We start from the raw sequence: 12,344 nt of genomic DNA, 5'->3' as shown, positions 1-12,344 counted from the left end.
AAAGTTCCAATCACGCTGAGTTCAATGGTACTGGCGGTGAGCTCCAACACGCGGCAACGGCGCCGGAATCGAGCTCGGCAGCCGTGAATTCCAACAATCGACCGACGGCAAAACAGTGACTCTCGGTGCCTATGGATGGTCGAAAATGGAAGAGGGAGTCGTGGGGAACAAGATCCAACCGGTGGTGTCACCCAAAACCAGCGAAAATCCCGGCGGAGCAAAGTGCAACAGTCGCGGGTTTCAAGCTTCGATCGTCGGTGTTCCGGTTGGTTTTCGGTGACGAGGATGGCAAGGGAACGACGGTCGGCTTCTAAGCTTCAGATTGGTACCAAGCTCGGCCGAAATGGCAGCCGGAAATGGGAGATATGGTCGGGTCAAGGTCGTGGGTTCCAGGTCGGGTTTTCGGGTCTGTAGTTGGGTCGGTTTGGCAGCCTCTCTCTCACTCTCTGTTACACGTGCATATGTTGCTCTGTTTTCCAGCTTCTTCTTTTGTTAACTTCTTAACCGCCTCTTTTATTCATTTTAAAATTCACATATGTTATAGTAAAATTCAACCCAAAGACTTTATTTAAAATCTTTACAACAAATACAAATCTATTATTAAAATAAATATAATAATTTAAATTTTTATATTATTTTAAATGTCAAAAATAATTTAATATTATTAGTTTACTAGATAGATTATATTATTTATATTAAATTTTAATTAAATAAAAAACTTCAAAGTCAATTTCCTAATTAATAAATTCAAAGGGTATTATGATTAAAAATGGGTCTTGATGTCTCATTTTAAAAACTTGAGAGTTTTTGTAATTATTTTCTCACACCTTAAGGGTATAATTATCTTTTTTCCTCAATAATATTATAAATTGAAAAAATTCATCCATAGTTGTATTAATGTTGTATAACTCGAACACATCAAAGATTTTAAGCGATAAATAAAACAACCAGAGTCAAACAAAAACTCAATTTAGTGGTTTTCAAGCGTTCCAATAACAAGAAGGACTAAATAATTTAGCTTATAATCGGGGAAAATTTGAAATAAATTAACAATATCCCTTTTTAATTGTAATCTTCTGCTATCTAGATCAATTGATTGCACCTGCCTCAACATCAGCAGAGACAAAGGGCATTGGAGGGATCTCCAAGCTTTGTAAATCAGCTTCAAGCATTTGTAACACAATTGGCATGGAAGGTCTCTCCGTGGGATTCCATTGAATGCACCAAATTGCCACAATTGCAAGCTTTCTGGCAATTCCCTCATCCCCATCTTCCTCAAAATCCAAACAGAGCTCTTGTCCTTGCCTCATTCTATTGTAAATCCACTCCGGAAAATATATTTGGCTCTGAATTTCAACCGCAGGATCATTATTTTTTCTGCATCCGACCATCTCTAACAGCATCATTCCGTAACTGTAAACATCAGACTTGTAAGAGATCTCACCAAAATTCCTGGAGAAAAGTTCAGGTGCAATGTAGCCAGAAGTGCCTCTGGCAGCTGTCAGAGATACAATGCTTATGTCCTTTGAGCACAACTTAGCCAGTCCAAAATCTGAAATCTTCGGTTGAAAATTATGGTCTAATAATATATTGTGAGGCTTGATATCGAAGTGCAGGATCCTCTGGTTGCATCCTTGGTGCAAGTACTCCACTCCACGGGCAAAGCCAAATGCAATCTTCCTCAGCTTCTCCCAACTCAATTGACGATGACTTGAGCTATTTGTCTTTGAGAAGATGAATTTCTCAAGTGATCCATTGGGCATAAACTCGTAAATAAGAGCACGCCTGTTTCCTTCAGAGCAAATCCCAGAAGCCGAACAATGTGGAAGTGGTGAATCCTGCCAATTGTGGCCACTTCATTGATGAACTCTTGTCCATTTCCTTTTAAATGTTCCAACATCTTGACAGCAACTGGAATTCCGTTGAAGAGCTTTCCTCTGAACACGCTTCCGTAACCTCCCTGACCGAGCCTGTGCTTAAATCTGCTTGTTATTTTCTTCAGTTCTTTGTAAGTATATCTGGTGGGATTGACGGTCCTGTAGTTTTCGAGGAACTTCTCCACCTTCAGTTGAGTCTCTTTTTCTTTTTCAGATTCTCTTGATCTGTAAATGAGAAATATCACTAATGCAAAGAGGGTGATGCCTCCAATGCTTGTGCCTGTGGATATTAGACTTATAGATAAAGGGCCAGGACCATCTGTTACAATAAAATGAGATACTAAAAGTTAGTTAAAAAATCAACTCAAACAATAAAATGAGATGCTAAAAGTTTGGACCCGTGCAAGCTTAACTTGGTAGCATAAAGACTCAATATTATTTGATTGGGTTTTAACAAGTCCCTCTCATGTGACCATCTCATATGGGTATTTGTCCATAACTTAAATGATAATTATATATCTTATTCACATAGGTGGATAGATAATTAGGTTGTCATTTAACTAAATAATGAAAAAATACTAATAAGCAGAAGATGAAATTATTTGAACTGCAAAGGAAGCACTCTTAAACCTTACACACTTCAATTTTAAAATTTTAACTTTTACTTAAGTACACAATGAAAACACCAAAATGATCACAATTAGAAATCCCTGTCATTATGCATTTTTTTTGCCTTTCTGCATTCAAAAAATGATTTTCTTTTCCTCATCTCTTATTCCATGTGAATATTGAGGGTCACTTGATTAAACTAATTTTTTTTCTCAACAAATTTGCCATCATGAACGTATATTGGCTCTTACATAAAAAGTTGACAAAGACAACCATAGAGAAAAAGTAGTAGTATAATAATTCTTCTTAATTTGTATTCATTGAGGACGCAAGAAAATATAATAGATTAAACTTTTATCAGGCATTGTAAGTTTAATCAATCTCTCACCATTAACAAAAATTAATTTTAATGTAAAGATTCAAGATTAAATTGACGAGATACAGAAAAATAGTACTATCTATTTGGTCCTGAGTAGTATCAGTTTTTGTTCAAACAGTCAAATCAGCCTGGCTAGCAACATTTTATCGACCACTCTACAACTGGCAATAAACCTAGAATGCAGCCTTTATAGCAATGATATTCCCATACAGATTAGGGGTGGGTAAAATTATATTTGCCGCCAAAAAAAGGAATCGTCAGTCTTTTTTTTTAGTAAAAAAAAAATCCATCGATTTACATGAGAGAAAATAAAAAATCAAAAAAACTAGAAAAACGCAAAAGAAATTACAGGGCTAATTAAAAAAAAAAACTAACTAAATCGAACCAAATTGATTGGACTTTCAGTTCAGTTCAAATTATTATTTTTTTGAAAAACTGACCATCGGAATTCAACTATATCTAACCTTTGCTCAGTGCCCACCCCTATTAATATAGATGGCTTCTTTAATTTTTAACTTTCTAGCAATTGTACTTACACTTTTACAATCGAAAAAAATAATGCAAAGCCTAATTATTATTATTATTTTTTTCATTTATACTGCTCTGATCACTTTTCCGGCGTATAAAACAATGATAATAAATTCAACTTATTATTTTTATTGTTAGCTAAATAGAGACGATGCTTTCACTTTCAAGCACTGTAGAGAGAGGTGACTGAGGAAAAGTATGGCTACTTACGTTTTTGGTGTTTAACGGCAACGCAGATTGTCGAATTGCTTGTAGTATTGAACCCACAATAAACGCAGATTGTCGAATTGCTTGTAGTGTTGAACCCACAATAATTCCCTTAATTTTCGCAGTGGTAGCATCCATCAAGAGCTTCCCATCCTAAGACTACTGGTCTTGCCCTGGCCGTCGTAGCAACATCCTGCAGAGGTAATCCACCAGGAATCTCAACTGTTCGAGATTTTCTGCAAGATGGAGGCATTTCCTCCATTAAATATTCGCTATATATGATATACACAAGATTGTTTTCGCTGCCGAGACAATTGATCGGTCCAATTGCTTCAAAAGGAGTCCGTTCTGAAGCAGCCTTCTCAGTGCAGTTATATAAAGCGTAACTGTCATTAAAGGGAAGAAAAAAGAATTTGGAGCTTGTGAGGTTGAATGAGATAAGACTTTGAAACGGGCATGCAGTCTCATTCACATCTGTAATGTTAATACTGCTATCTAGATAAGAAATTTCATGGACATAATAATCACCAGAGGAAGGAAGATGCCAGATTGCCTTGTCACTTAAGCATGACAATTCAAACCCTTCAAGGCCACAAGATATCGGTTGAGTTTTGAGTCTGAAGGGATATCTGATGCTTGGGCTCCTATTACTGCATCTTGTTGGTTGACAGAATTCATATTTATCTGTCTTGTTGTCTTCCGCAGAAGCTTTGGCTAATGTACATGTATAAGGTAAGAAGAGGACGAGGATTATTAAACTCATCACGAGGGACATGGAGGGCGAGGGAGAGTGGAGTTTGAGTTAGAGCGGGGTTTTGAGTTATGCTTTTGGAGTAATGAGGGAGAGCAGAGTTTGATTGTCAATTTGTCAAGGAAAAAGGTAGGAAAATGGGTTTCTTTTAATTTCTTCTGTTTTTCTAAGTCAATGGTAGCCCCAAAGAGACTAGTCAACTTCAAAATCTGCCAATATCAGATGCATGGAGGAACAAGATGAGACTTGCTGTTTGTGATATAGATTTTAGTGAGAGTTGCGAAAGTAATTTGTCGGTAAAGAAATGAGAAAATTATGTTTTTAAGATCAGTAAGTAACGTTGTTCTTTAGAAAACGGGTAATTCCTAGCAGCTAGCATGATATATCAGTGGGAGACTAAGGGTGTGTTTAGGATTGATGGGAACTATGTGCCTTTAAATTCACCATTGTTGTGAGATGGAATTATTAGCTATTAAGTAAAAGTGGATGCGTGGTGATATTTAGGTGTCTGCCATATACTTTGGTAATTGTACTTTAAATTAAGTTCAGCAGGAGCAAAGAGTGCAGCAAGCAGCGTTGGAAAAGGTTGATGAATGTACATGATCACATGACAAACCTACATCATATTCGGGTCAATATGAGCAATATTTGAATATTCACATCAAACAATGAATCGTACTGAAAATTTTCAACATAATGTTATAGAAGCTCTGGTAGCACAAGGACAATTTATTTCTTTTTTACACATATCATTGCCAAAACTAAGCATAACTATCATTGAAAGAACATTCCTCAATCGATTCAGACACTAACAACTCTGTTGAAGAATCTGACTCAATCTCTCTTCCGGAGATATGTCGAGAAGAAGAGAAGAAAGGTCTCGGAGGCATTTGCAAATCGTCAATACTCCCTTCTAACATTTCCAAAACTTTTGTCATGGAGGGGCGATCAGCTGCCTTCACCTGAATACACCATAAACCAATCATACACAGTTTCCTTGCAATCATGGACTCAATTTCAGTCACATTCCGAAGCTCTAAATCACCTCCCTTATTTAATTGGTCATATACCCAAGATGGGAAATATGCTTTGCTTGAACGAGTTGCATGCATATTAGAATTCCTTCTTCCGCCAGCCATTTCCAACAACACCATCCCAAAACCGTAAACATCTGACTTGCAAGAAACAGTTCCAAAATTCCTTGAAATCAGCTCAGGTGCTATGTATCCTATGGTTCCTCTTGTGGCACTGATGGACACAAAATCATTTTCCTTGGGATGAAACTTTGCAAGGCCGAAATCTGAGACCTTTGGGATGAAATTATGATCTAGCAGGATGTTGTGAGGCTTAATGTCGAAATGAAGAATGCAGACATCACATCCGTTGTGTAAATACTCGATCCCACGGGCAGTTCCTAAAGCAACTTCATGGAGTTTCTCCCAACAAAAAGATTGGCCTCTACTCTCCTTGGGAAAGATATGCCTATCGAGTGATCCATTAGGCATATACTCGTAGACAAGTGCCCGTTTGGATCCCTCAGAACAGAACCCCAATAGCTGGACTACATTAACGTGGTGAATTCTACCAATTGTTGAAACTTCATTGATGAATTCCTCCCCACTGAACTTGGAGTTCGCCAGCATCTTAACAGCAATCAAGCCACCAGTATGAAGCTGTCCTTTATAAACCGAACCAAAGCCACCTTGGCCTAATTTATGAGTGAAGTGGTTTGTCACGGCAATTATCTCCGGGTAAGAATACCTTTTAGGCATCCACGATTGCTGATTGTGCAGAAATTTCTCCACATTATCAACTCTCTTCAATGATTTTCTATATCTTTGGATAAGGAACACGAGAAAGACTATTGGAGCAAGAATAAATCTACCAATTATCGGAACATCAACTAGAAAACTTATCCCATTTCCCATGGAAGGCCAAAAGATTGCTAGGTAAATTACTCTGTAAACTGCAATTGGAGAGAAGGGGGAAAAATTAAATAAGCTTTATACCTAATCAGAGAGATGATTCAGAAAAAAATTATACAGTAAAAGATTAGAGAATATATGAAGCCGTCGCATTTATTAACGTCGAAAACACATGATCAAAAAGATATATAAGGATATGCTTACGCATATAACATGGGTAGCAAATAATTTTTGCCACTACTCCTTCATTGTATCTGAAGTTGCAATCTGTTGCAAAAGTGAAAAGAAACAGAAATTAAGGGTCACATCGGTATGCTCTTAGATATAGTTCACAAATTCTTTATTACGTACAATATTGAGAAACAAAAAACAAATCGCTTGCATTTGAAGGCATAAATAAACATAAGCATAGGCTTACACTCAGTAAATGAGTTGTCCCTGCACTCATCTAACCGTTTAAGATCGAACCCTGACTCCAGCGATTTTCGGAGGTCTTCATAAGAAGGATTGTCCACACTCCTATTAAGTACTACAGGAACCTTTGAAATAAAGACGCATGAGTCTGGAAGATCTGATATTCTGGCGTTGGTGACACCATATCCAACATGTCCAACATAAACATAGACATTCGACTGATTGTTACTCAAACATGGAACTTTCGTATACGCCTGATCAACAATATTACTTGAGCAATTCACGTAATGGGCGTATGATTTAAGAATGTAACCGTTAATATGTCGGAAAAAGTAAGGATATGGGGAAAAAGATTTGTACGGGAGGCCGCAGCTTCCATTGGCTAGGTTAACATCAGCAACACTGATTGTACATTTATCATGGGAAATTCTCTTTACATAGTACCTTGCAGAATTGGACAATTCTAAGATGGTTTTGTTGTTCTCGCAAGAAAGTTCTAACTCCGGATGACCGCATCCAGCTGGATCGCCCTTGAGGCGAAAAGGGTAGCTTATGTTTCTGACATCTCCACAAGAAGAAGAACACATTTGTACTCCAAGTTTTCTTGCTTCAATTTCACTGGTGCTGAATACAAACATCAACAGACAAAACAGAAAAGTTGAGAAAATTGAAGCTTCTTCACTACTCATTGCTCCTCCAATTGCAGGATACAATTAACGAATTTGAATAAACTAAGCAGAACGGTATAAAAGTGTTCATTCGCTACGTTTTCTACAGTTTCACTTGCGCGGTGAGAGGCGGGCTTTAAACTTATTATAGTTTAGTATACAACTATGCGATTGAATTACTTAGCACTAAATAATTTGTTTTAAAAATAATATTAATTATTCATAAAATGAAATCGACACGATGGAAGAAAATTTTTAATTACTGAGTGCTAGGCTTGTAGCATTACTGCAATGGGGACAAATTTAGATAAACATGTTCAATTTCGTTTCTTACTGTAAATTTTTTATGCGGATGCCACGAAGCTTCTGGAGTCTCTTTCCACGATTTGTTTAAGTGGAAGCTTTCAGATTCCAATGGGGAAGTCCATACGGCAAGGAGAAGTCGCTTAATTTCCTGGTAATTGTAAATGAGTTAGCATCGGTGGGAATGGGATGATCCATCCCCATCCTAGCTTGACCTCAAATTTCTTGGTAAACGTTCTTCAACATTAAAAGCGATGGAACTTATTGGAAACAGTTTCAATGCAGTCCAATTCCAGTTAATATCTTTCGCTTTCTTAATTTCTCACCACCAAACACACTGGCGTACCCCACCTTTTTTTTTTTTTTTTCCTGACAGGATTTGGAGAAACGCGGCATTGGAAATTTGGAGAGGGCCCGACGACCAACACTTTTAAAGCGACCAACATGCAGAAGAATGAGGACCTCTCATGTCATGTCACAAGTTTCTAAAAATTATGGTTGCTGTTGTAATTATTGTTATTATTATTATGAATAAAGGAAGATATGTACATTTAGAATTATGATTAGGTACCCAGAGTTGAGTAATATAATGCATGATAAGTTTTTATTGGTGGAGTTGTGTTGTAGGCCCCACAACTCCACTAATTGAAACACGTCAGGTGTGCGTGATAGGCGTATACGCCATACAATGCATTAGTATTTTTATTAACTTTTTTTTAAATAACTAATATACAGTATATTAGTAAATTCACATTTTAAAAGATGTGGAAATCCACACATGATATAATATATATATATATATATATATATATATATATATATATATATATATATATTATAGTAGTTTTTTAATTAGGGATCTTTGATTTTAATAAAGTTAGAGATAAGTTAAAAGATAAAATAAATACATATTCCAATAAATTATATTTTTTTATGTAGTGTATTAAAATCTAATTTTTTTTATTTTTTGGCTAATCCCTAACTTTATTAAAGTCAAGGATTCCTGATATATATATATATATATATATCAAGAATTTTAAAGTACGGAAAAGTCTGAAAAAATTTTAAAACCGCACAGTTTTAAATGTTTATAGTTTTAAAGATTTTTCAGACCTTCCCGCACTTTAAAATCCTGAATTGGAACATTTATGTATATATATATGGATATGAGTCTATCCTTGCGCATTAGTTATTTTTTGGGCGTTTTAATGATTTTGATTTCAAATGCCCAATATGAGCTGGGCTTCACATTGAGACCACCAAAATCCTAAAAGAAGTATAAACCGTTAGACTGTAATAATGGAAACAAGTAAATATATCAAAAAATGATATTGGAAAATTAATGGTCGAATACATAGTTTGATCATAAGATATGACAACAAATAATAGATTATTAGAATAACAAAAGGATGTTATTAATAATTTATTTTTTTTATCATATACGACGTTCATTAATCTCAAGTAGATTAGAGTAGAAATGATATAATTTATGACTAAAATTTAGATCAATTTATATGTTATTCATCACACACAGTATATGAATGAAAAAAGTTAGACCACCGATGTAATACTAGTTAGGCGCAAAGGGAACAAAAAATCAATGTGTTTTGATATTTCCACTTAAGTTACACACAACAAATTCGAGCTAAGGATACTTGAATCTTATGCTTGGTGCAACATTTTGGTGTGTCTTTGTAAGCTAATTTTTCATGTGATTTTTAAAACTCTCCATTTCCGATTCAAGATTGGTTCTATGAGTAGACTTCGTTGCCGTCAAGAGTCAAAAGTGTCACTACGATATTTTATGAAGGCAAATCACTTCTGCATAGATTTCCTCTCCATCAAATGTTTTCGTATTAATTTTGTGACATTGTAACCAGTTCTGTTGTGTTTCATGTGGTATGTATCACTGCCATAAATTGCTTTAATGAAATAATCACTTATTTCAAATGTCGCAGCTGCATTAGTATAATGTATGTATTGATGTAAAATTTGGTCATGTTGTATGCCACTTGTTTTTAATGTCTGTCATGTCGAATTCAAATCCATAAAATAAATATTGATCAAATGGTTAACTTGGCAGTCGATATAGGAATAGTAGTCTCATTGAAAATGTACTAAAAAAACAATATAATAACATATCTATTGCAAAAGGCGAGCAAGAAAAGGAGGGAAAGTAATGTAGACTGGATTTATCTCCAGCCTAAAAGGGGGAAGCACTTCATAAATTAATGCGTTTAAGCCTGCAACCATTTATCTGGCATACAAAGTCATGCTACTGTAAACAATTTATCAAGCACTTTAATGTCGTGCTGCTATGGATATGCACGCTTCGATGGCCATTTCGCAGCTATTTATTATTGTGGAGACAAAAGCGTATCGATTGGTGATTTTTTTTCCTTATTAATATTTGGTGCATGTTTTGTTCTGATTGAAGTAGAGGGCCCTAATTTTCTGAAATTTTGTTGACAGAAGATAGAGAGCGCATAAATTAAAATGCCATTAAGCAAACGCATTTTAAATCTTTGTGCTCTCTGTATTCTGTCATCAACGTGCAGCTTCATTTGGCCTTCAAAACTGTAGTGATCTACTGATCTTCTTCCAAGTGCTATTTGTTAATTTTCATTTTATTATTATTTTATTTGTTCATATATACACACACACACACACAGAGATACACAGACACACACATACATACATATACAATTATACTCCTAATATAATTATAACTTTATAAGTTATGTATACACAACTAAACCCAGTGTATATATATCCTCCATGTATGCGTATCTATATTGTGAAATGAGGCAATTGGCGGCATTCAAAATGAAACCCCGCTTGAGGAGTTGAGAGAGATTCAGAATGGGGACTGCTCCTGTGAGCTGCTTTATCACGGACGCTTTGGGCTTTTCAGAGGAGCAGAATTAAAAGCCCACTAATGACTTGGGCTATTCTTGGAGGCAACCGCAGTCCATAAAGAAGCATAAAGCCATGAACTGTTCCGTTGTTTTGTTCATTTTTTTCCTTCTAGTCTGATTCACTTCCGAAGTAGCTGTTGAGAAACTTAAAGATGAATATAATATCATGGACTTTAATTCTTAAATTTAACAAATATGAGAGTACATTTTAAAAAAATTGTAAAAACGTTGTAAGAAAGTAAAATTTTGAAACAAGCATGTGATTAAAACATAAATGAATCCCAACTTTATTTTGGTTTTAAAGGAAAAAAAAAAAGCACCATCAAAAATAAAATATTCCTAAATTTTAGTTGAGGGCATGATACGAGAACATATATAAATACAAGAAGAATGTGAGAGATAATATTAAGATTTTTATATTTTAAAATAATAAATTTCGTTCATCTCAATTTTCAAGTACATAATAGAAGTACAATAGTAGGTCCTCAACTAATATGACAAATTGAAAAAAGTCATCTATAATTGTATTAATGTTGTGTCAGTCGAACACATCAAAGATTTTAAGTGATTGATAAAACAACTACAATAGAATAAAAACTCAATATACTGGTTTTCAAGTGTTCCAATAACAAGGAGGACTAAATAATTTTTCTTATAATCGGGGAAATTTTGAAACAAATTAACAATATATCTTTTAAATTGTAATCTTCTATTATCTAGATCAATTGATTGCACCTGTCTCAACATCAGAAGAGACAAAGGGCATTGGAGGGATCTCCAAGCTTTGAAAATCAGCTTCAAGCATTTGTAATACCATTGGCATGGAAGGTCTCTCCGTGGGATTCCATTGAATGCACCAAAGTGCCACAATTGCAAGCTTTCTGGCAATTCCCTCATCCCCATCTTCCTCAAATTCCAAACAGAGCTCTTGTCCTTGCCTCATTCTATTGTAAATCCACTCCGGAAAATATATTTGGCTCTGAATTTCAACCGCAGGATCATTATTTTTTCTGCATCCGACCATCTCTAACAGCATCATTCCGTAACTGTAAACATCAGACTTGTAAGAGATCTCACCAAAATTCCTGGAGAAAAGTTCAGGTGCAATGTAGCCAGAAGTGCCTCTGGCAGCTGTCAGAGATACAATGCTTATGTCCTTTGAGCACAACTTAGCCAGTCCAAAATCTGAAATCTTCGGTTGAAAATTATGGTCTAATAATATATTGTGAGGCTTGATATCGAAGTGCAGGATCCTCTGGTTGCATCCTTGGTGCAAGTACTCCACTCCACGGGCAACGCCAAATGCAATCTTCCTCAGCTTCTCCCAACTCAATTGACGGTGACTTGAGCTATTTGTCTTTGAGAAGATGAATTTCTCAAGTGATCCATTGGGCATAAACTCGTAAATAAGAGCGCGACGATTCCCTTCAGAGCAAAATCCCAGAAGCCGAACAATGTGAAAGTGGTGAATCCTGCCAATTGTGGCCACTTCATTGATGAACTCTTGTCCATTTCCTTTTAAATGTTCCAACATCTTGACAGCAACTGGAATTCCGTTGAAGAGTTTTCCTCTGAACACACTTCCATAACCTCCCTGGCCGAGCCTGTGCTTAAATCTGCTTGTTATTTTCTTCAGTTCTTTGTAAGTATATCTGGTAGGATTGACGGTCCTGTAGTTTTCTAGGAACTTCTCCACCTTCAGTTGAGTCTCTTTTTCTTTTTCAGATTCTCTTGATCTGTAAATGAGAAATATCACTAATGCAAA

The 12,344-nt window shown here is 35.7% G+C and overlaps 3 protein-coding genes, 2 long non-coding RNA genes and 1 other non-coding gene across 14 annotated transcripts in view; 2 read left to right on the top strand and 4 right to left on the bottom strand.

Moving 5' to 3' along the window:
* Nucleotides 1–487, bottom strand: part of LOC107175650 (uncharacterized) — a 2,188-nt gene extending 1,701 nt beyond the window's left edge. The window contains exon 1 of the long non-coding RNA XR_001507171.3: nucleotides 1–487. This exon is cut by the window's left edge and continues 66 nt beyond it. This is a non-coding gene — a long non-coding RNA (uncharacterized LOC107175650).
* LOC102615764 (rust resistance kinase Lr10-like) overlaps nucleotides 1–12,344 on the bottom strand; it is a 66,200-nt gene that overhangs the window by 18,064 nt on the left and 35,792 nt on the right. The gene's annotated exons all lie outside the window — the stretch shown is intronic.
* The window catches only part of LOC102630303 (rust resistance kinase Lr10-like), a 33,754-nt gene that overhangs the window by 15,234 nt on the left and 6,176 nt on the right, over nucleotides 1–12,344 (bottom strand). The window contains exons 1-4 of one of the 8 annotated variants that reach the window (XM_052435230.1): nucleotides 7,693–7,954; nucleotides 6,695–7,314; nucleotides 6,481–6,543; nucleotides 5,229–6,317 (exon numbers count right to left, since the gene is read on the bottom strand). The exons of 3 other annotated variants lie outside the window; for them this stretch is intronic. In XM_052435230.1, the coding sequence (XP_052291190.1) occupies nucleotides 5,229–6,317; nucleotides 6,481–6,543; nucleotides 6,695–7,277 (1,735 nt within the window). In that variant the 5' untranslated portion in view covers nucleotides 7,278–7,314; nucleotides 7,693–7,954. Of the gene's footprint in view, nucleotides 1–5,228; nucleotides 6,318–6,480; nucleotides 6,544–6,694; nucleotides 7,637–7,692; nucleotides 7,955–12,344 lie in introns of those variants that run through there. 4 more of the 8 variants (XM_052435229.1, XM_052435228.1, XM_052435227.1 and 1 more) reach the window with 4 other exon arrangements.
* LOC127900374 (uncharacterized) lies at nucleotides 879–11,557 on the top strand. Its single transcript, XR_008052436.1, has 3 exons — nucleotides 879–986; nucleotides 1,019–1,195; nucleotides 11,408–11,557. It is a non-coding gene; the product is annotated as an uncharacterized LOC127900374 (long non-coding RNA).
* On the bottom strand, nucleotides 994–2,534 carry LOC127900373 (rust resistance kinase Lr10-like). The gene is given in 3 exon segments (XM_052435233.1): nucleotides 994–1,804; nucleotides 1,807–2,216; nucleotides 2,261–2,534. Coding segments are annotated over 3 exon segments (1,224 nt in total). The 5' UTR covers nucleotides 2,359–2,534; the 3' UTR covers nucleotides 994–1,088.
* Nucleotides 10,118–10,218, top strand: MIR156D (microRNA MIR156d). The gene has a single exon (NR_161483.1). It is a non-coding gene; the product is annotated as a microRNA MIR156d (primary transcript).

This window comes from Citrus sinensis, chromosome 2, assembly GCF_022201045.2.
Source record: "Citrus sinensis cultivar Valencia sweet orange chromosome 2, DVS_A1.0, whole genome shotgun sequence".
NCBI lineage: Eukaryota > Viridiplantae > Streptophyta > Magnoliopsida > Sapindales > Rutaceae > Citrus > Citrus sinensis.
The sequence above is the reverse complement of the archived record's forward strand: the minus strand, read 5'-3'. Positions and strand labels throughout refer to the sequence as shown.